The sequence below is a fragment of the Thunnus maccoyii genome, chromosome 8 (assembly GCF_910596095.1).
Source record: "Thunnus maccoyii chromosome 8, fThuMac1.1, whole genome shotgun sequence".
NCBI lineage: Eukaryota > Metazoa > Chordata > Actinopteri > Scombriformes > Scombridae > Thunnus > Thunnus maccoyii.
In genome coordinates, this window is record NC_056540.1 from 6,526,902 (window position 1) to 6,552,164 (window position 25,263).

Here is a 25,263-nt window from a genome sequence, read left to right on the forward strand (position 1 = left end):
GGTTAGTAAATGTGATGTTGTCATTGACAAACCAATGTGTTTTTTCTTTTTTCTGTTTTTTAAACAGTAAATTCCTGAGACAGATATTTTAGTATGAAAAGATTTATTAGAAATTATTTGGGGAAGAATACTTGTACACATCCATGAGATAAGCTATAAGCAGCATCTGTGTGCATCAAACAGAAATTGTAACATGGCAAATAAATGGTTTTAAACAGTTTCAACATAGCTAAAATACAAGCCATATACACACTTATCCATTTCTGTTCATAGACAGCATCATCACTATGGAGCTTGCACATGGCCTGAGACCAAGGCAGCCAGTCCATCCCTTGCAGCATTCCCAGAGCTTTCATTATCTGCTAGGGGTTCACAGGGACGTTGGGGGTCAAGGATGTCCTGTGCAACATCTGCATCCCCATTATCCAGTAACACTTTGTGTAAAAAGGCACAGGACACAAAAACCAGAGGTGCAAATGTGGGTTTAACCTCCAAGGTTCTGAAATGAGTAGATCTCCATCTGGTCTTCACCATTTCAAAAGCCCTTTCAATTATGCTGTGCCCCCTGGAATGATAATAATTGAGGCACACCTGTATGTGTCCATAAACAGACTCCTTGTAAGATGTGATAAGCCAGATTGGTGTGTCCAAACAAGGGCAGCCACCATCACCCAGAAGGATGTAATCTGTGGAAGGGTACCGTCTTGCCCCGTAAAAGCTACTATTCTTCATCATGCAGGTGTCATGAACCGACCCTGGGTAACCAGCAAAGATATCAAGGAATCTTCCATTAGAATCACATATTGCCTGCATATTTATTGTGCTATTGAAAAGAATCCTTAGTAGTTCAAATAGTCTACTCAGTGCTGTGGAGGTTTGATCCTGATGTGGTAGCCATCTATTGCACCCACAACGTTGTTGAAGGTAGGGCTTCCTGATAGTTGGACAAATCCTTGCCCAACTGCTTGAAGCTCTCCTGCTTGTGTGAACAACAGATGGCACGCTTCAGGTTGAGCCATATGTGTTGTGCAACTTTGTGGATAATGTGGTGGACTGTGGATTTTGGCACATTGACGATGCTGGATACAACCTGATAGGACAGTCCACGAGCCAGCTAGTAAACATAGATCAAGACTTCCAGCTGATTACCCCAGCCATGGTCCTGTTCCCTCTGTAGGAGCCTCTGCAGACCATGCATGGCTTTTCTGATGAGGCAGAAGTCCTGCTTCAGCTTGGCCTCCACCTTAAACCACAAACATAGGATGGGCATGTTGTAATTCAGCCTCAACATTAACATTAGTTACCACTATACTAGCTTGCTAGAATGTTGTGTTGCTAATGTTTGGCTAACTACAACAAAACTTGTTAGCGGTCTATCCTATATACCTCAAACTGATTCACCAGCATTCCCAAGCATCAAAGATATCTTTTTCTTACGTTTTTCTGATTTGCTGCTGACAACCGCAAAAGGATGCCTATAGCCCACACAAGAGAAATCACCACAGCTGAAGACGACATTGTGAGATGTCCCATCAACAAACTTGTCACGTCTGTTAACAATGCCATCACCGACTATTGATGACATATCAGGGTCTTGAAGGATTGTCCCATTTCATAGGGGAATATTTCAACCATGCCCCTTGAAATTCTGCTCCAAGGGGTGAGAGGCACTTGAAAAAGAGGGGTAGGGGTGAAAATAAAGAAATAGGATTGGCTGGACCAGAGAAGGCTGCAAAATGGAAGTCCCTTATAAACCACATTCAGAATATTCACACACGATCATTTGCTCTTCCTCAAGTGTGCTCATCCTGACAGAGTCTCCAGGGACCCCAGCAAGTGGTTATAACCAGGTTTGTATTAGCTATTTTTCACCAGAAATAACTGCTTCTATGAGGACATGATCAAATCAAATTATAATAATAATATAGAATACCTATAAAATAAAAGTATCTGTTATAGGACAAATTCAAGTAGCGCTTAGACATTTCAATTTTATCTGTCTTTCATTCCAGGTTCCATGGCCCTTTACAAAGTGGAGAAACTCCTACGGAACAAATGAGCTCTCCACGACGTGGAAAAACTCAGTCATGACCACCAAACTTCATCATTGGAGGACTTACACAGTGTCATTCTATGCTTTGCACTGAAGAATGTGGTTTTCCCTTACATTGGAATGCTGTGCAGGTAATAATTGTTTGGATGAATAGCATTAAAATATCCTATGGCATCTGCTGGCTGGCATGTACAACAAAAAGCCTCATGTTTAAAATTTGATACTGCTATAAATTTATGCAGTGTCCTTTTTCAGTCTTTTAAGAGAAGTACTTTTAAAAATAATTTATATTTTGAATTACAGACACAGGCTTTTACTTTATTTTTCAGGCTGTACCTGGCTCCCATACATTTCGACAAGGATGCTGAGCAAGACCAAGCAACAACTTCCGAGGGCAAAGCTGTCCACAGGACAATGTTCCCAAAGTCGTAGAAGGGAAAATGCACAGTAAAGCCTGTTAAGTAAGCCTGTTAAATAATCAAGTATACAAATGTAAAACAACAAGTGTAACATTTGGCTATGACGAAAACAACTTTTGGCATAGTCATTCTACTTTATATACAAAAAGGAGGCATTACATTATTTATCATTTAACATAGTGTAAACGTCTCTTATATTCAAACGTTACTGTCATCGGTCATAAATAACAGTAAATCCTTCTATTAACAATGTAAATATGTTTTTCATAATATGTAAGGGACTTGATGAGGCTTCTTTTTGAGGATGTTTTTGAGGAACCCACCAGACACAGTGAGGAACTCAAACAAATCCCCAGAGGACCTGTATGCACAGTTTGAGAGACCGTCAAAGGAGGAGGTCATCGCCATACATGTGTCACGTTGGGACGGCCAGAACTCAACATAGCTGCCAGCAGGATCGGGAAACTCCTGGTGTATCTGGCACAACAACACACAGGATGACAACCCTGACCTGTAGGGTGACCGAGGTATCCCCAACACCAACAACTAACAACTGACAAAACTGGGTACAAGGTACCTGTAACATCTGAAAGAGAGAGAAGAAGACATAACAGAAAATATTCACTGTATGACTTGTCAGCTGCATTTTCTGTGATTACATAGATTTTGCTGAATCCAGTGACAATTATAAATGGACAGGATATTGACTATAAAAGGATACTAACGCTGATATTGACATTTGTTTGTATATTTATTCAATATTATTATGAATACAGTGTGCACTTTATCTCTTGTATATAAAAAAACTATTTTTATTGAGTTGAGTGATTATTGTTTTGAAATTTGGTTTGTACATATAGAGGATATAATTATACAGATACTATAATTCATATAATAAATTAAGAGTGAAATGGCACATTTCCAGACAAGTTGTAGAAACAAAAAAACAAAACAAAAACATTATGTTATATTAGCTTCAAGATATATATCTTCTATTTTAAATATATAGAATTTGTCAGGGTTTTACAAAATTAAATATAATATTTCAGCATACTTTCAGCTGTAGATATTATTGTATATTAGTGACACTTTCAAGTAAATATTTGTCCATTTGTCCATGTTAGAAATAACATTTCTAACATGGAGAATTGGTAAATTCATAAAGACTGTGGGAAAGATGATGCATGCTCATATTTACAATGAACATCTTTCAAGTAAAAAGCAATAAACTATAATTTTTGTAATACCAAGAGCAGTGATGCTCAAGCAAAGATATTGCAAACCAAAAGCCTGTGAAACTTAAGGTGCTCCAGCATCAAAATAACCGAGAGATACTATACAGTTGTTTGGCGACAGCAGAATGACAGTTTACTAGCTACATACCTTTGATATTTCCTGACAGCAGATGTTTTCCACTACAGGTGGCATTTTAGCGCATTTCCTACACACACACCTAGTAACAGGGGAATATATTTGAAAATTTGTATATACGACTTGTGATTAAAAAAAATAAATCCACCATTATGTCACACATAATGGGCAGGTAATGAGCATAATATTTACCAAATACAGATGTCCCTGCAGATTTTTGTACTGTCCAGTCTCATTTTCCGGATCAGATTCAGGCTTCAACATGTACAGTTGGATTTGAGAAGTTGACATTTCCAATCAAGAACAAGAAATTATGTTAGTTGGTATGTTTACTGTTTGTGTTTTGAACTTCCACAACAGCAAGAGGAGGAGGCGGTGCTCAGCAGCACTGGCTGCCGACCTGTGACGAGGGGGGCAAGAATGAGGAGGGAGCTACAGCAGACTGTGTTAGAAAGAGGGTGAACTGATGGGGCACATAAAGTCTCAAATAAATAAGATAAATAAGTTTTTTTTTAACTGCGAATCATGCAAAGCTACCCTAGTGGTGTCAAAGATTAAAAACATAGAGCTGGAAATTAGTATAATAGGCCCCCTTTAAACTCCAACACGTACACTGGCCAGACTGTGCTGTGTGTCTGAACTGCTTAACAAAGACAAAGGAAATGTAATGCTGTCAAGACTTTACAGAGCAGAAAATACACGGACATCTGTGCCAACAGCTAGTAGTATGTTTTGTGTATGCTACAGAGAGGGAAGAGAAAATAGATCATTTAAGTCTGAAGAATAAACAGTCTTCCAACAAGATGTCTGCTCTGAAAAAGTAAAATTGAAGGTTTGTCCAAAAGTGTCACATGGTATGCACTAAAATAGGCAGCATATGACTGTTATACTATTTATCAGACACTTTTCCTTAGCTCCTCTCCAACTGATCGACCACGGGACCAAGTGCCCTTAACTCCATCACCACTCTTAAATGAAAATCCCTGATGCACTGATTCAAGATAGAGCAAATCAGCTGGTGGCGATACCTTAGTTGTGTTTGACTTTTTTTTTTTACCTATTACATTATATTTTGTATACACATTTTATATATAGTGCATACATTTGAATTGTAAATTAATACACTATATGTTGCCAAAAAATACATTCTCACAAAGTAATTATCAGTTTTGGAGAAGCTACTGTGAAACTGAAGACATTGAAGTCACACACTACTTACTCTTAATTGGAAGTAGTTAAGCTACAGCAAGATTACAGAAGCTATTTCACATCAAGAAACTTCTATTGTTAACATCAAAAACAAACTCAGTCTTTATTTTGTGGTTTAACTAATTACACTGTAAACTAATTACAGGAATCTGGTTGTCAGAGACTGATAAAAGTTCTCTCTGTGTTGGTTAAATGATTTTATAACATCAATCTGATTAAAATAATGAAAAGGTGTATGTACACAATATGTTACTGATAGCTCCTCATGGAAATGTTGAATGATATTGAAAATATGCTACAACAAAGCTACTGGAAAATGTTGTAGCATCACTACATGAAGCATCACTGTCATGGATGTATTACAGAGAACTGAATACCACATTCGAAAATTACGCCCATTAATTCCTATCCAAATTGCTTAGCAGTGCATGAAGCCAAAGAAGCCAGTTCAGAGCATGTGCGTCCAAGACTTCTGACTGTCTTAACTGTTGGCTCCCCGCTCACATGAATGTGGTAAACTAATTTAATCATGTGGCTCTTTAAGACTTTCCAAATAGTATTTATTCACCATTTTAAAGTTGCTCCCTTTCCAATAATTGTGTATGGGAAAAAAATGCTTTTTCAGACAGTGCATGTCACCTGACAGACCTGGAAGATGAAATGATCCAGTTTGGCGACTGCGCAAAATAGCTCCATAGCCTGGCGCTGTTCCTGGGGGCTTCAGCATTAATCCCCACAATTGCCATTTATGTTAAAATCCCATAATACAATGCTTCATCTTGCTTCCTTGATGACAGGTGTGTAAATTACAGTTCAGTGAAACTGTCTTGTCAGTGGTGGCACGAGATGATAATATCGAAAATCACATTTGACTGCTTGCTGTATAATAAACTATTGAGCGTTTATTAAGTATGGAACAGAGAATGAGTAAATGAAGGAGTGATTTGGACACAGTGTATATGTCAGAGAGGAAGCTCATCTGCGTGCTGCCTACTCAGGTTAACAGGAGTTAGTCATGACCAAGGCTGTAGTGCTTAAAGAGTATTACAAATTACAAAAAAAAAGTCAATGTTTGCTTCCAAGTTTTAAAATGTCCCCCTATGTGGGAGGCTGAAATGTACTAACTGCTATGGAGTCTGGCAAATGTCTGTAAGGAGAGCTGGATGGTTTTCAGCCTGGGCTCAGACCAAAGATACTAATTTCCATCTGTGGCTGCTGGCACATTTATCATCTCTTTTTGTTTCAATTTAGTCCTAACAGAGTCACCCGGTGTATTTTTTGTGCATAAGGTCCAGGGTCCTCTCTGTCTAAACAATGACCTCATTGTAGTCCAGTGTAATTCAGGATGTAGAACATGTGGCTTTCACTGACAGGCTTTCTTTCTTGCTAAAAATGAATGAATTAATATATGTCATATTATTTTATAAAGGTGCTGTGTGTAGAATTTTATATAAACAGTGCATTTTGCAGTTTTCCCACAAAATGAATACTTTACAGAATTTATAGGAGCTTGGACTTGAGTAACACAAAATGTGTATGTGTATAGTCTGTGTAGTATATTTAAAAACAGTTTAAAACAGCGGTTACCTGAGTAAGAATTATCTGATATACTATTGAAAAGTACCCAATGGAATCTCAGCTTAAGCCATCATTCATCATGTCTCACTTGGCCCTGTAATAGAGTGGTGAACCTGTCCAGGCCCAGCTGTCACCCAATGCATCCTGGGATACTTTCCAGCCACCTGCACTCCTGAAGAGGATAAATGGAGAGATGTATCTCTCTTAAGAGAACTTTTTGGGTAACTTTTGTGGCTACCACTCTATAGTTCGGCTGCAGCGAGACGGACATAAGAGTAACTAAGAGGTCTGAGTTCTCTGACCTTAAATTTGGAGTCACACTGGTGAGACCAATTTTTATCTACAATTGTTGGAAGAGGAATAATAACTTTTCCACTTCTTCTAAATCTCAGCCTGCATTACTCTCCTAAACTCCACATAGGCTGTGAGAAGCTGCAAAGGGCACTCCCAGGAAGAGATTAGTCATTGTCAGAGATCTGCAATTTAAAACGCTGAAGTGGAATATTTCCCTGAATATAAAGCAGTGGCCATTCTACTCAAAACAATACCATTAATACTGGTTCCAGAGGTGAATGTTCTTAATGCACTATCACAGGCTTTTCTACTACACTCTGAGAAGAGGAGTATATGGGGAAAACACTAGAGGCATTTATTTATTTCATAGCTGCTCTCTGAATGCAAACACAAAAAAGAAGTATGAACATTATTGTCATATTACTGAATTTATTCTTATGTCTGACTTTTATTATCTTAAACCATTCTTTTAAACCATCTGTAAACAGTAAAAAATGACATATCTAATGCAGAATAAATGTTAATTCAATTCAATTTTATCTATATAGCACCAAATCACAACAAAAGTCATCTAAGGTCTAGACTGAACTCTTTAATTTACAGAGGCCCAACAATTCCCCCATGAGCAAGCACTTGGCGACAATGACCTACAGTGTTTAGTCATTTCAGTGCATACAAGAACTAATACTGATTTCACCAAAATCAGCTGCTGGTTAGGACTTGCCTTCATGTTTTAGTGCCAATAAACCCCTGTTTCACATTTCCGTTTACATAAAAATACATACATACATATACTATATAATGTTGCTATGGTTACTGTTTGTTGGAAATCTTGTTGACTGGTATACAAGCGCCCCCTTTTAATGAAAGTGCACACCTGTGTTTTTGACAGCCCGTCCTCACAAGAAAAACGACAGTATAAGTAAAAAATTCATCCGGCAAAAACAATCCATAGTTACGTTTGAGTCATAGATCTAGCCTCCATAGTACTAATTATGACCCAGAGAAGTGACGCAGTTAAGATGAAATATATATAAAGTGACAGATGTCCATATTAGGACATGGGTTGGGTGGATGGCTAGATAGATGGCAAAAAGTGGACCACTGTGAAACCAATGTTCACCTCCGGTTTCCAACCATGAGTCGGGACAGTTTTTAAAAAAACGTAACTACAATTGTCATGTTGTCATGTCATTGTCATGTACTGTTGCCATGACAACAGTCACTTTAAGGAAGTAGTAACCCACACCACGTTTCAAGTGATCATTTTAACCCAAACCATGATCTTTTCCTAACAAGTGTCTTTTGTGCCTAAACCTAACCAGACCTTAACCACAGTGTTGTCACACGATAAAACATCATTATTTTTTAACAGTGATTTATAACAGTTTTGGAAAGCACTGATAGAGCTAGCATATTAGAAAATGCTCCTATGGGTCGTTCTGGAGTGCTGGTACAATCAACCTATGTGGTCGTTTAATTATGCGGATGTGTTGGTTTTTGAGCATATGAAAAGTCATTGGTACATTATCATCATCCTGTAACTACATGTGGCCACAGTGACTGCTGTTCAGGAAAAAAAAGAAATAGCTTACTTTAAAGGCGCAGTGTAACAGAAGTTAGATTGTCTTTATCGAACAAAGAATAAAGCCTGATACAGAGTGGTAGAAATATGAAGAGCTGATTTCATGGTGAAAAACCTACAGAGAATTATCAATGACCCTGCAGCTCCCCTCAGCGTTACGGAGCTTTATATTGAGTTTCAGCTCAATGTTTAGCTGTCCGGCTGCAAACTTACTGTTTTGGTTCACTTTCACTAGCAGCAGGCAGCTGTTTTCAGCAGAAAAGCTCTAAAGACCCACACATTACCGAGCACCAAACAGCAGACAGACACAGTTAGTGACTAGCTAATGTGTGGGAATGATAATGTTGCCCCATAACTGCTGGATGTGTAAATAAGCAACTTTGCTTGCTAATAAGTTTGTCATATCAACTTAAAAGAATCAACTTGTTTCTGCTGCCCCCAAGTGGCCAAAAAAATCAGTTATCGCTTTTTTAAATGAGCAGCTGGTATATTTTCTTTATTGTTTGCATTTTGAAACTTGTTTAAAATAATTCCATTGTTACTTGTTGATTACCCTTACATAGGACATGCAACAACCATGTTGTAAGAGAATTGATCTGTAATTTTGAGAATAAGCCATTTAAGTTAGATACTGTAAATCTGGTTGCTTCTTCTATTTTGGCACTTCTGCTTGTCCACTACACCCTTGTCTACCACACCCTTCAACTATGTCTGTCTGTGCTGTCAGGAGAGAGGTCTGTAAAGTGGAGTATCCTCATGTTCTGATCAACATTAGGTAATCATTACTACTCTTTGACTAACACTCACACAGACTGAGTGAATATCTATTCAATACTGTTTGTCTTTGTCCAGATGCTTCAATTTTCCACTTAAATTCGACTGTTTCTTTTCTCATCAACAGTAGCCAGTGTTGATACCTGGGGTTTAAACATGCACAAATAAACAGGCAGACACCGCTTTTATTGTATTTTTTTATAAACATAATTTAATGTATTTATATTTCATTCAGAGGCATACTTTATTTGTGAGTGTTTTACAGAATTGAAAGGATCAAATCTGTATTCATTGCTCCCTGTAATATTGCTGTCTCTGCATCCTGTCTGCCTTATTTTTGCATTTATTGACTTTGTGTTCACTTTGCAGAATTGTTGTCACTACAGTGATGCATAATCTGGCAGATCTCTAAGAGTAAAGAATCATTTTACAAATGTGGATCATGTTAAATACACTAATCTGCATCTGTAGCTGCTGGGGCAAGCATTGATTGACTGTCTCTATAATCTACTGAGGCCTGACAGCTGCACCACAACATGCTTTTGTCGAATTCAAAGCCAAAACAAAAAGAGTCTGTTCAAATTTGAAGACAATCACCAGTCACTGAGCATAGCCACTGAGCAGGACAGCATCACTAACATGGAAAACAGAACTGACCAGACTCTAAATCAATGACTGTCTCACAAAAATGACATTTATAACCATCTGTAGATATTGGCACTGATTTATTTCCTCTTTTCTCTGGCCCGACCAAAATTATTCCTCTGTATGACTTTGTTGTCTCGCCCAATTGGGAGATCTCTCCCTCCTCTGTCTCTCTCTCTCTCTCTCTCTCTCTCTCTGTAGACCTGTCCAATCATTTCTCTCTAGAGACAATCGTGCGTTTCCAAGTGCCAGCGCCAAAATAAGTCTAAGCCAGATTTTCAGTGCATCATTAACCTGAAATAAGCATCAATATGGTGTAATTATGGAAACATCCGAAAGCTAAAATTAAACACTGGAAGCTTGAATCATATTTCCATAAACCTCTCACGCATCATCAGCCCTAAATACCAAAAGCTTTTCTGTTTTTAGTGTAATTATATTTCAAACATAGCAGGGACAATGTGCAACTATTACATCCCAGCTTCATCACAATAAAGACTGTACACACAAACAAGATAGAACAGTAAAGGATGTGTTCAGATTCTCCACAGTCTACCTTAATACAATATCCACATGGTCATATGTACATTAAAAGAGTTATTGTTATAAATATAATTATTGTAATGTTTCACCTGCTCATACTGGCCTTGAAACAATCATTTCCTAGCACATGTCCACTGTAAGAGATGGAAGACCAAATCTGCAGTCTTCAGTCCCTGCTAAAATAGATTTCAAAGTTCAGCTGAGGCAACTATATAAATAAAGATGTAGCATAATGGCTGGTTTACAATTTTGCACTTTTTACTCAGATTCTGTTTTTTTTTGATTGAGAGATGGCCAAAGGAATTTGATGTGATAGTAGTCACAGCTTTTAGTTTTATTTACATTATTTAAATAAGTTGCAAGGCATGCTAACTTGTATTGTTTTATTAGGCAGACAAAGCAGTTAGGTTAAATGTTTACATTATGTTACTCTATTTTTTAATGTTAATGAACTATTCTAAACTTTAACAAATGAACCCTCTGGTTTCTTCAGGCTTCAGTCATTATCAGGATAATCTTCAAACTGGCAGCATAATCAAATTATATATCGTGATAAATATCAATATTGATCAATATGGAAAAAATTATCATGATCATATTTTTTGCCATACGGCCCAGCCCTAATGTACAGTATATGTACATGCACAATAATTAAAATGCAAAAATTTAATATTATATAATACATAAAATATGCAAAGAGATCATGTAATTGCAACGTCACATGACATCTCCCACCTCTCTCCCCTTACATTTTCTGATTCTCTCCATTATCACTTGTCACTAAAAGGATTTTTCCTAATCTTGTACACACAAGATAATAATGTAGAACTTATATTACGTTGTGAGCACAAGATTAAAAAAATGTCATCTTCTCTCCTCTCTTTAATATACTCTATATTTAAAATACACAGTCAAATCCACTATTTTATCATTCTCCTGCTTTACTATTGCTGTTTTTTAGACTTTATCCAATTATTCCCTTACAATTTTTTTTTTTTTTCTGACAGGACACTCAGTGTTTAGACTCTTATTCCAACATGATACACATTTCAATTTAGTGGTACTGATCTGCTCATGTTATGCTTTGGAACAAATCGAAAGCAAGCCAGACACTGACTGTCCCCTGAGCTCACACACCCCCAGCAGGGCTAGCAGAGATACACCACACTGAATGAACATGAACATGTAGACATAAATCTGCTGAAACCACGCATAGATGCTGATGTGAGAGAGGGTGCTAGGAGGCAAAATAGCAGATGATGCAGGAGTTTTGAGGCAGATTGATCAGTGGAGTATGGAGAAGGAATGAGCACCATGTGTGTTTATATTGACCACTTAGTTGAATGATGAGAATATAGATGAGAATATAGATTTAGCATATAGAACATATTTTTCTGGCTGCCTGACGCACTGTAATGTTCCATTAATGGATAAGTATCACTTACAGTATGGGAATACAAGTGAGACATCTGGCCAACTTCTGATTTCCGTTTGAAAAGTCACGGTGTGTAACGATGCATCAACCCCAATCTTCTTCTGTACTTGCGCACACTTTCTTCCTCTTAAATAACTCTTCTATCATCGTCTGCTCTCTTTTTCTCTTAACTTTTAAAACCCCTCATTAACTTGAGATGGTCTCCTAAATCCTCCATGATGAAGGGAATATATATACCCTGCTTGTAATTTATCCTCAGGGATGAGGCAGAGAGAATGGTCGGACAGTTGGATGGCGGGATCGAGTGAATTTCAGGGGGCCGCAAAGTTTTATTTCTCTCCTATGAACAACGGAATAAATGCATGGAGTGATGGATAGATCGGTGGGGAGAGAGAGAGTGATTGGGCAATAAATGGATGATGGATGCATGGAGCAAAGAGAGAAGTGAGAGGAAAGTCCATATGTTAACTTGCATCTTTATTTCTTCAGGATATTGCCAGATTCTAACGTGATAAAGTCTTGAATCAAGATTAGGTGCAGAGTTTGGAGGTTTGTGTGAAACTAGTGTCCTGTGGCTCTGTATGTTTCAAAATGATCTCACACACACACACACACACACACACACACACACACACACAAACGACTTACAAACAGACTCACAAACACCAGTACATTCCACACCCACAGTAATAAAGCTTTCATGCAGTCACACCACATCATCTGCTAGGTTTACCAGTCAGACAGTGTAGGAGAACAAACAGTCGATATCACATACTTTTAGATGAGCAGGCATCATATCGAGCAGATCCATGAATCAACATCTAACCTTCACCAACTCCGCGCTCACAAGCACAGCCTGTGTTTTGCTTTGGGCTGTCGACCACTATGGGAGATGCAATGAGAGAAACAAGAATATCAAAGCTGGGAGCTTTCACTGAAGGATTAGGACACGTTTTGATGAAACTGGCCTGGTGGTCGGCCTTGCAGGCAGGAGGAAAATTCGACCAGAAGATATAGAAGTTATAGAACATCAATCTGTAATGTTCGATGCACTTAAATAGCAATTTTGTGATGAAATGGTGCAATTTACCTTTTTTGTTATGTCCACTTTCTCTTACCATTACTTCCTCAACTCAAACCAAGATATCCTGTGGCTGTATCGAATTCTGGTCAGCTGAGGGTCTTGTTGCAGGAGAAATCTTTACTTGTTCTGATGGATGTCTTCCTGTATTATCCATAGAAACTTCTCAAACCACTCCTGTATTTGTACACCATTTTTCAGCCCTTTTAATAAACCAACTCACTTATTCTTATTACCAATAAATCTGTCCATTATTTTCCTGATTGTTTATTTCCCGTTAATGGATTGGTCTATGAAATATTAGACAATAGTGAAAAATTGTCCGTGCCAATGATGTTAAAGCACCCTACACAGTACACAGACCTGTCAAAGCAGAAGTATCGTGGCAAAATGTTTTGATACCTTGCTTTACTGTGCAAAAAATAGTCATGTGACCGCCCCACATGAGGCTTTGCTATGTCACAATTTGGGCTGGTTTTGAATACAGGACAGTCTCATAAGTCTCCCACAATGCTTAAAAGAGGGCATATGCAAAATTTTCATTGAGAGATATCCAGGGAGAGTTTGATTTAGGTAAAGTTAGTGTTAGATTATGCACATTTACATACTAAAGATAGACAGCCTACACATTGATTGACAGAGATGCTCACATATAATGTACACATACAGAGATAGATCAACAGATAGACTTAGTTTACAGATTAGTTAACAGAATAGATAACTGAGTTAAAGAGAATCAGTTTGTTGATGGTTGATGGTTGAAAGTTTAATACTGTGTGAGAGTGACTGAAAGATTGAGTGTGTATATGCTGTATGTATCAGTGAGTGAGTAGACGAGAATGGAGGCCATGCCACCAAAAAAGAGCATGATTATATGTGTGGGAGCACTTTAACTTAATTAGTCCCCAAAAGGCAAGTGTCTGATCTGCGCTCAAGATCTGCCCTTCAGTAACAATACCTCTTCAATGCTGAGGTACCTGCGCTCAAAGCACCCTGAGATTACACCCAACACAGCTGCTCTTGCTGCCGACATTACTGCTGCTGGTGGAGTAAGGCGCCACTCAGACAGACATCAGCTCTGCAGCAAAAAGCAAAAAAACGTTTGCATTAATGTTTTCGGTCTGAATGCAGCCTAATTTGACAAGGTAGGCCTAAATATTAATATGTATATATCTTAGGTATATATTACTAAACACAGGTACATACTTAAAATATACATAACAAAGATAACAAATAGAAAAAGATGTGTATGTATGCATAGTTTTTCCATATTTTCTTAAGGATGGCAAGCTGGGCTGGATAAAGCCTTGGTTGATTTGATTATTTGGATGCCCAGCTATTTTCTGTGGTGGTTGATAAAGGCTTCAAAGCCTTTTTTCAACAAGCTGTGCCTCATTCAAGGGAATGGGAAGGTGTGTCCAAACTTTTGACTGGCACTGTATACACTGTATACACAAACCTTGAAGACTATGGTAGAGAAAAAATATAATGAAGCCAAAGAGAAGGACATAGCAGAGCTGAAAAAGAGTGAGGCACTTGACAGCAGACATGTGGACATCACTTGGCATTATATAAATCAGGAACTTCAGCTTTCATCAATTCTCTTAGCATTACAAATTTTCCATTTTCTCCACCACTAACCTGCCATTTCCTGCCATTTCCATCACCTGACTGCCCCACCCACATGCAGACCTGCTCCCCATTCCCTCATCACTTCCTCAGTACATACACCAGCCCCTTTCCATCAGTAGTTTGCTAGATCAACTTATGTACTTTTTAGTCATAGCATTCCAGCAGACATTGCTGTTTTCTTCCTCCCTGTTATTTACCCCAGCCTGTTCCTGCCAGCCTTTTCTGTTTGCCATCACTGACTGATTGCCTGTTGCTGACCTCTGCTTGTTACCAAGTAAAGAACTTTTTGCCTGTTACTGTTGCCCTTACGAGGTTTGCTTTTGGTTTCACATTACTGGATTCAGAAATGTTACAAGAAAACTTGAGGGATGCAAAGGAGCTTCTGATTAATGAATAGGGCTTCGAACAGAAAATCCACTGTCTCATCACGGAGAACGTAGCAAATATGATGGTGTGAGCTATGTTACTCAAAGTAAGAAATGTACCTTGGTTTGTTCACAATTTGAATCTAGTTGTAGGAAAGGCACTGGAACAAACCCTAGAGCTGGAAGAGATAGCCAAGGAGGAACTGTCAGATTCAGGAATAGCTGGGGAAAGCTCCACACAAACTCATTCAGGAGGTAGAAACATGATGGAACTCACCATACATGATGTTACAACAGATTGTAACATGAGCAGCATGAAGACATGAACAGCATGAGCCAGTGGGAGCAGCAGTAGCATTGCTAACATGCCTCTAAGCAGTGCTGACTATGACACCATCACAGAGTACCTCAAGGTTCTAGGACCCTTCATTTGAGCATCAACCAAGCAATCAGAGGAAAAGAAGGTGTCCACCTCAAAGGTCATTCCCATAATATGAATAGTCCAAGATAAGCTTTCAGTTAAATGTTCAGCCCTGACACAACCAATAGTGATTCTTCTGGGCCAAAACCTGCAGCACTACCTAAATGCCAGATGCAGTGTCCTTGCACTGACAACAATTGTTGACCCTAAATTTCAAACTCTCACCTTTGGTAATCAAACACATGCACAAGATGTGGCCGCCAAGGTAACAACAGAATGTGCTGGATCCATAAGAGTGGAACAGACCACCAAATTTATGTCACAGGTGCCTTTGTTAGATCTCTGTTGTTCATTTAAAGGCTATATCAAACATCTGAGTTACTTAAAAGTTGTTTTTTCAGTCACCTTCAACAGAGGAAGCACTTGGGCTTTCAAGGGAAGAGGCATCTGACAACCTGTGGAACCTGTTGGACAGTTGAGTTGGTAAGCTGCACAGGCTTACAGAAACAATTCAAGGAAAAAAGAGCCCACAATTTTATAACTTCTCTCTTTTGTGGTCCCATGCAGGCTCAACACAAAGGATTACAGATACCACAGCTGAAGCCATGGTGGAAGTCCAGATATTTGGCAGAGCCCTACCTCTCCAAAGGAGAAGACTCATTAAATGACTGGGCAACATGGGCAACAGTGTACCCAAATCTTTGTAAACTGGCTACAAGGTATCTTCACATGCCAGCTATGTCAGTGCCATGCAAACAGGTCTTCTCCAAAGCTGGAGAGCTACTGAGCAGGAAGAGGAGAAGTCTGAAGTGTAAATCTTTGAAATGATTTTGTTTTAAAAAATATTTGAACTCCCTGCACATACTTGTCTATTCTTATATTGTAGCACAATATAAAACATAAACCACCATCATTAACAGCCCATACAACAGAGTTTACTGTTGCTCATTGATCAGGAGTTGATGCATCTTTGTATGTTGATGTACAGACATGGTTTTTGTTATATATAAACCTATATTTCAAATATCATAGATGACCTTTTAATGACGTCTTGCTCTGAATGCTTTCAAACAAAAGCTATATCAATGGTGACCCCGATGTCACCATGCTGACTGTATCACACGTGTCCAAGCTATGAAACATTTTCAACACAATTGCTACATAGTGATTCAGTGCTTCAGAAAGTTTTATTTTCCCATCACTACGGTGACATCTTTACTTTGCATGTTTTTTTACATCCAACATTCTGAAACACAAAGATATTATTTCTACCAAACAAAAAATAACAATCAAAACAATAAACAAAATAGTCAATTAAATAAATAAAAGGGAACTACATGAAAATAAAATATATAACTAATATTAATAATTCTCCTCCAGACCCTGCACTCCCAACTAATGGTTTATTTTTGAAAATACATCTTCCTTTACTTTCTTCTATTCACTCTGTCACCTCTTTTTGATTAGCCCCTTAATCACCACTTTAGCTTCTAACTTACTAATAATTACTTTAATGTGACTACTCCCACTCTTCAAGCCCTTTTTGCTGCTTATTCCGCCTTCCCATTCCCATCTTTTCCAATATGAGCAAGAACCCACACAAAACTAACAGACAATCACATTTGGTGAATTCTGAATAATGACTGCAGTACTTCAGACAATAAATCCTCTCTACACCTGGAGTTGCAAAACTCATTAATGCTGCACACGAATCTGATGCAATTACCACTCTCTGTGGCCTGACGTCCTCTACCCATTGCAAGGCAATAACCATGGCCATCATCCCACATGCAAAAACAGATATATCATCAGTAAGTCTCTTCCCACACTCAACATTAAACTCAGGGATTACTACTGCTGCTGCTGTCTCTTCAAAAAGATGTTCCCTCATTTGGTGTTTTGATGATGGTGGTGGAGAGCGCTGCCCAACATGTCAGTCCAAAATCTCCCATAGGTGTTCAACTGGGTTGAGATCTGGTGACTGCGAAGGCCATAACATATGATTCACATCATATTCATACTCATCAAACTATTCAGTGACCCCTCATGTCCTGTGAATTGGGGCATTGTCATCCTGGAAAAGACCACTGCCATCAGGATAGAAATGTTTCATCATGGGATAAAGGTGATCATTCAGAACAACTTTGTATTGATTTGCAGTGACCCTTCCCTCTAAGGGGACAAGTGGACCCAAACCATGCCAGCAAAATGCCTCCCCAAGCATAACAGAGCCATTACATCCCCTCACTGTAGGGGTCAAGCATTCAGACCTGTACCGGTTTTTCCTTTAATTTGTCATCCGTCTGTATATAGCTTTCAAAGCAGACCTGTCAGCTTCCCCTGTTCCCACTAAACATCTCATCACATTTAAAACCGTTTTAAACTTATTCATAATTTTATCAATATGTACTTTCCAAGTGAGCCTAACATCAAACCACACTTTTTTTAGACAAAATTTGTCTAAATGAGTCTATCCTTTTCAGCTCCTTGCCATATAAACACAATTGGACCTCTGCTCCAATTTTCTTAGTTGTGACGAGAAGTGTACCAAAAATTTAAATTAAATTTAAATCCTGCAAACCAAGATATCCCTATACCTTGCCCAATATTATCATACACATCAACAATCATTATTGAAAACAACAAAGGACTTATAAACACTTCCTTCTGGCGTTCCATTATCCACAACATAGCTTGCTGAAAAAATTCTTCCCACTCTCACTTTTATAGAGCGTCCATACAAAAATTCCTTCACCCATCTGAACATTTTACCTGATGTTCTCAATTTTTTGATTTTAATTAACAAGCCCTCTTTTTCCACAATAAATCATACGCTTTTTCCACATCAAAAAATACTGCTACCCTACCTCCTTATTCACTCATTCACTTGTGCGATCTGACTTTAGGCATAAAATCAGATCCATTCTTCCCCTTCCTTTTCTAAATTCACTTTGATGTTTGATCTAAAATTCCTTACTTCCAAATAATACGATCATACAGTCCATAATTTTAACATGTGGGATATCAGTGCACTCGGTCTGTAGTTAGATGGATTGGTGGGATCCTTTCCTGGTTTCCTTATGGGTACTATAACTGCTTGTTTCCAACTTTGTGGTAATTTTCCTTCCTATCAAACCTTGTTATATAAATGTAACATGACCTCTAATGCTACATCAGACAGATGGCTCAACATGGTATAGCAGATTTGATCTTTTCCTGGAGCAGTTAGCCCTGATTTACATATAGCCAGTTTCATTTCCTCTATTGTGAAGGGAGCATTAATTGCATCATCCCTCTCTTCCTCTCCTTCCAGCAATTCTTTATTTCCTTCACTTGTTTTTTGTCCTCCTCTTGTCCCCTCTTCTGACGTATTTCCATTTATGAACCTCAACCAATGCCTTAGCTAACATTTGCTTCATCTTCACTAGCCACCACCTCACCATTTTCCAATACTGGGTACCCCCACTCCCGTCTTACTCTCCTCATTTTCTTTATCATTCCCCAAACTTGGTTAATCAGAGTGTTTCTCCCTATGGAGTCACAAAATGTTCTCCAATACTTCCTTTTAGCTTTACCCCCTTCTCCATTCCTTCTTATGCACACATATCCTTAAATCACAAAATCTAAATTAGGTTTTAGCCATGTCTCTTCTACATATATTATATCAAGTTTACATTCTAACCCCTTGGCCATTCAACAGCAGACTCCTTGCATAACACTGAAGAACTAACATGAGTCAAACTAATCCTGTGAACATGATTCTTTAACTGTTCCTGTTTTTTAAGCCATCTATCCCAGATATTCCTTGAATATTTAAATATCTTGCTGCACTCTTTACAATTATTTCAATCATCTCAGATCTCCCCCTTGTTTGGAACATGCAGTTAATTACTTCAGCCATGAAATACATAACATTCTCCTTATTTACCAGCAATATATTTCCATCTCCCATCTGACTTTTGGACACAAGTTGTTCAGTTGACTGGTTCTTCTCTGATATTTCTTTTTCTCTCCTCTCCACTCTACGCTCCGTCTGAACCACCGTTACTGCTTCTACATAAGATATATCCATTTTTACTCTTAGCTTCTGGACTTCCACTGTCTTTTTTCTCTCTTCACAGCCACTATAGGCCACACTATGTGCACCTCTACAAGCAACACATTTCATCTCTGCCCTGTCCTCACAATTCCCATATTCATGATCACCTCAACACCTTCCACACTTTTGTTTCCCTTTACACCCTGCTGCATATGTCCATATTTTTGGCATTTGAAACATTTCGAAGGTGGCGTGATATACGCTCTTACATTGTAATTTGTATATCCCACTGTCACTTTATCGGGCAACGCCCTCTCTTGGAAACCCAGCAACACTTATAAACTATCAATCCTCTCTCCACCCCTTCTTGCTTGCAAATGTTTAATGCCAATAACTTAACCACCTCTTATGCTTGACCTCAAAACCTCTAACTTTTCCTCTGCTGGGATACCATATATAACACCTCTCACAAAGGGCCCTTCACCTGTCTTCTTGGCTTTCTCCACCACTTTACACTTGATTAACCTTTCCCACTTTGGCCATCAAATTTCGCCAATTTTCTCCTTCAACCAGCAAGTCAATGCCACCAGACCAACTAACCAAACTGAACTCCACCAGTGTGTGTGTGTGTGTGTGTGTGTGTGTGGTTGGTTGGGATCAGTAGTGTGTGGGTGTGGGTTCAGTACTTGATTGAAATTAATTGTTAGCCAGTTAGCATGCCTAATGTGCTCTGTTTTAAACTATGTTTACATACCTTAGCCTCAGAGGCTATAGGCTACAAATTGGTGCAATGATGGTAATTTAGCTTAGCTACACAAGTAGGAGAACCAATAGCCTATATATTGCTGGCTGGACAGAATAAATTATAGACTTGCAGGTAAGTACTGTGTGTTTGTGGAGTGCGCAACCTACAGTACTAGTTAAAAGTTCGGACACACTTTCTCATTCAAGGGAATGGGAAGGTGTGACCAAACTTTGGTACTGGTAATGTACTCTAGAGGGCACAGGCCAGCACCAAAGTCACTACAACATTGCACTGTGATGAAGTTTCTATGGACTTTTTGTCACATTTTTTTGCATGTTACACATTCTTGACTATGAGTTAGTGATGGGGAAACAAATCTTTCTGAAGCACTAAACCAGTATGAAGCAATTGATACAGTCAAAATGGGGACATCTGCTTAGCAATTATAGGTTTTGCATTTTCATGGATGGACTAAATCTGAGACTGTGATGAAACAGTTAGATTATAAGTAGTCGTGCTGCTTTTATTATTGATACTTTCTTCAATAAAGTCTACACTATTAAAACTGATCACTTTAAAAGAGTCTATAACTCTGTTTTTACATACTGTGGCAGATTGAGAAGCACACCTCACATTCAAAACATGTCTGGCACCTCTCTTATACAAGTGTAATTTTTGGTGTGTTGAAGCAAGGCAATGAAACATCTTGTTGCGATACTTTTGTGTGAAAGGTCAAGTACTCTCCTTCAAATGTAACATCGCTAGTCAAATGCATGTTTCAATGGACTTCTTGACATATTGATTGCCACTTCCCTGACCTGCAACATCGAGCCCATTCGTTCCTACTGCAGATCACAAATATATAGTTTCATTTTCTCAAAAAAGGATAAATAACTTTTGGTGTGTGCACAGGATTCCATGGGAAAAAAAGAATATAATATAACTAGGCTTATCCTTTAATACTTAAAATATAGATTTTTGGTGGAGTATTCCTTTAACTTTGACAATAAAAAATAGTCCCAGTTATGTAAGGCACACTGGAGATAGCAGCCTCTTAACAAAGATTTGTGGTTTTCACGTCTCTTCTCCCTTTAGAGTTTTCTCCTTTTAAATGATGAGAACTTCCTCAGTCACACACCTACATGATAAAACTTAACTTATATGTTGAGTTATAGTATTTTCTTTCTTTCTCTCTCTCCTATAGAGCCATGGTGACATCTCTCTGTCTTTGTTGACACATTCTTGTGAATACAACCAGTAAGTCAGACAGATAATAAATGACAGAAGCTTCATCCTTACACTGCAGGTACCACGTAGTGGAGATCATCTGATATACTGTACACTATGGGGCACTGCCGTGCATAAATGAGTTTATTACTGAGGATAGAATGATTTTACTGAAACTACTTGAAGTCATTAATGCTCCCAGATAGGAGGCTTATATTGGTACTCCACATGTGCTAAGTGAAACAGATTTTTTTCTTATTAAAACATCAAGTAGCTTAATTAACAGCCTCATTACAACAATGGTTTATGTCTTATATATCAATGCTGATTGGATCAGACCATCAGGCAGCTCAAGCGTCTCTTTTTAGCCAACATATTTGTTGTATAACTTGTAGGCAGTTTTGGATCTTAGAGATGCTGGCCAGGAATGTTACAGACAAGAATTACTACTTCTGTTACTTACATCTTAGGATTTGGGAGAACTCCTCAACTGTGGATGTGGAGGGGCCTTCAAAAACTGGAAGCAGGGGAATTTGAGAGGCCCAGAGAGTTAGATAGTTAGGCTGGGAGACTTATCTTAACTTTCTGTAGGTCAAAGACAATGAGGTCTACAGCTATAGCTGAGTATGTCGAGGATAGAATAGTAAAAGACTCATTCAAACCCACTTCAGGCGTCAGCACATTTCCATTTGCACAAGGTTGCCCAGGATGTCCAGAATATCCAGCCAGTTCTTGAAACAACTGCCACTCTATTTTATTTAATGTTACTTCACTACTCTTCTTTTTGAGGGTAGATGTCCAGACACTGGATTAAGTCTTTGAAATATCTCCTCCTTTAGTCACTCTCACTCCTCTCTCTGTTTGATTTCCCTTTCCCAAAGGTGCCTCTGATTTATTTCCTCACATTCCCCACCTTTCCTTTCCTTTCAAGGTTGTGAAGCACTGGGTGTGGGTGAACATCTTTCTCCTCCTTAGTAAAGGTTATGTATAGCCATCAATGTCAGTGGTGCTGGTGAGAATACTGCACTCAGACAGAGGGTAAAGGCAACTGAAAGGTGCAGCCAACCATGCATTCATACAGTATAAACTGTTGGATACTAAGGAAGTAATCTGAGGGATCATTCCTCAAACCAACAATTGACCTGGGTCCCAAGTTGTACCTTGGCAATAACAAAGAAACTCTGTGTTTGGAAACAGAGCACATGCTGGATCAATTTGAGACCTACATGTGAGCAAAGCCAGACATTTGAACACCTTGCCAAATAATTGTTTGGTGATTGGTATTGATCACCAGATCTAAAAAATGTTAAGAATATTGCCTCTGTGTAAAGTTCTTGTTATAGATGTTTGTGCGGTCAAGCAGTGGGAATTTCCTGCTTGCTTTCGTGGCCTGTTTCGTCGTATTGTATTTTAACTTTTTTTTTGACAGTCTCAAAAAAAGTTAACATTACCTTGTAAGCAGGATTTGCCACTTATAGCTACTGGTGTTCATATAATTTTCAGTTTTCAGGTCAAAGTGAAGTGTCAGTGAGCTCTGAACAAGAATAAGTATTCAGTAGGAGGTACATGATGGTTTACCACCAATTTAACCATCATTTAAGCTCTGTACTTCACTCTGAGGTCTCAAAATTACAGCTCAGAGTGAAATAAATGCATAAAGAGAAAAAAGACTTTTCTCAAAGTTCTCTCATAGCACATGGAAACACAACATTTCTATTCATTTACCATCACATCACATATGTCTCATGATTTTTTTTTAACTTTTTACATTATCATGGAGCTGACCAAGTACTTTCTTTTTCTACAGTTTAAAACAATGCTACTGTATTAAAGGTTTTATCTAGCTGGATAGCAAGCTGACTTTGGCTGGCTAGGTAGCTACAGTGCCAGTAATTAATGCACTAATTAATATCTATATATGAACAATGGGTCAAATGTGATGAGTCCACAGATAACCATTACCAACTCTGCAGTTGAACTCTGCCTGAACACTACCTTTCCAGCACCAAACAGCAAACAGACAAAGTTAGCAACTAGCTGGTGAAAACACTTTTTTGTTGTTGTAGTTGTTGGTTTTTGGGGGTTTTTTTGGAATATGTTTTGAAGATGTGAATGTTGTTATCTTGGGAACCCTTTCTCTTTCAAGTGACACATGAAATACTTCAGCATAATGTAAATCTCACTCTTTTGCAGCTTGCCCATCAGTCACATACTCACACACTCTCCTGTTTGGCTCTTGGAAGTGGTCAGGATGATTTTCTCTGACAGTTAGCATTTTTCAGGCTGTCTTTTTGAGCTCCTTATCATGACTTTCTGTGACAGAAGTAATTCTTGGCTGTTTGACAGATGATGTTGTTCCCTGGTCTGTTTCTGTAGTAAAGATGTCCAGGGATGATTTTGACTCGTTTTTCATTCGTCACAAATGTATTTCTTCCAAGACAAGTTACGCAGGCTGTCAGAAACTCCTGTAGGTTTGGCTAACACCCTAAAAGCATTACATTAGCCTAGCAACATTAAGGCTAACTAAAAGAAAACACACGATGCAACACTTTCTGTGGGAGCTGGTGTTATACTGGTATTCTTCACTCCATTAAAAAAGAATAGCTGCCTTTGTGAATATATAAATGCCTATATGACCTCTCCTTTTCCAAACGCAACCTCCAGTCTTATAATTGAGCCAACATTTATCCATCATTAAGTGGTTTAAAAATTACCATGGTGGAATAAAAATGTGGTGTTCAGAGCATATACATGACCCTGTAGACCAAATCCCATTACCTTTCTCTTACATGTAAATTACAGTTTTGTGACCACCCGTGATGAGGGAAAATCATGGTTGATGTGATGTTGTGTTTGAAACCTAAATTTGTTTTTAACTATAGAGAGGGCTATTGGAAATTTTGTTAATGACTGGTTATGTGCATCACAGCTCTGTGTTTGTTGGACTGTATTTTTGCCAGTGAAATAGAAAGACGCCCTCACCCTCACACTGTGCCTCTGCATTCACTCACCTCACAGTACTCCTGAGAGGGTGGTTGCCTCAGTGGGAGATCATCTGTAAATAAATGATAAAAATCAAACCATTGTACTGACCTTTTATGTTTGGGGGATTCAATTATGCAATTTTGGTCTATACTCCAGAAGCAAATGTTTAAATTTTGAATACAAATTAAGCACTTAGGTAACAATTTTTAAACACACGTTAAAGAAAAAAACACTCACAAAAATAATCACCTGCTTTTACGATTTACACACCGCTGTTTGCATGTTAAATGTATCACATGTTCCATGGTTTTACAACTACAGCTTTTGGATAAAATGTACTATCAAACTGTATTAATTGTGAAATGCCAGCTTAACTTCTGATACTGAGATAGAAGATGGCCGAGGAGATGAAACCACTGACATGGGGCCCAAGTCTGTGTCCCCATGCTCAGCTTATGGCACACCCGAGACTGCTGTCTTTTCAGTAATGGCTCCTCTGCTCTCTTCTTTGTTTGGCAATATTTGGTTTGGCCTCAGATTTGCGATCAAACCATTTTGTGTTACTACATCAGCTGTGTGCCCAACGTTCACTGAATGAGTAATAGCATCCCATGCAAATTTTTTTTTGTTATTTTATATCCACTACTGACGCTAGTACATATGACAGCTCATTTGGTGTTCACTTCCTGCATCAGTACCTCCACTTCAGCACTACTGAGGGTTTTTATGTTTGGAGTCCGGTACTACACCTGCTTTAGACTTTCATTTTGGCATTCTTGACTTCTTTCAACTTTTCTTTTCAATTTCTGTTTAACTTAGGAGGACAATGGGATTCATCATTATAAGAACACATTTGAAAAAT

General features: G+C 38.4%; 1 protein-coding gene across 3 annotated transcripts; it reads right to left on the reverse strand.

Moving 5' to 3' along the window:
• Positions 1–147: 147 nt before the first annotated feature.
• On the reverse strand, positions 148–24,472 carry LOC121901691 (protein ALP1-like). 3 transcript variants are annotated; one of them, XM_042418607.1, is made up of 3 exons: positions 2,390–2,426; positions 1,150–1,243; positions 148–755 (listed from the first exon to the last, which is right to left on the reverse strand). In XM_042418607.1, exons 1-3 carry the CDS (start codon positions 2,402–2,404, stop codon positions 286–288), a joined length of 579 nt encoding a protein of 192 aa, XP_042274541.1. In that variant the 5' UTR covers positions 2,405–2,426; the 3' UTR covers positions 148–285. The 3 variants fall into 3 exon arrangements, 2 of the variants coding, with proteins under 2 accessions (XP_042274541.1, XP_042274540.1); XM_042418606.1 differs by lacking the exon at positions 2,390–2,426 and adding an exon at positions 1,438–1,672; XR_006097354.1 differs by lacking the exon at positions 2,390–2,426 and adding an exon at positions 24,428–24,472 and having other exon boundaries at positions 148–1,243.
• Positions 24,473–25,263: the final 791 nt, after the last annotated feature.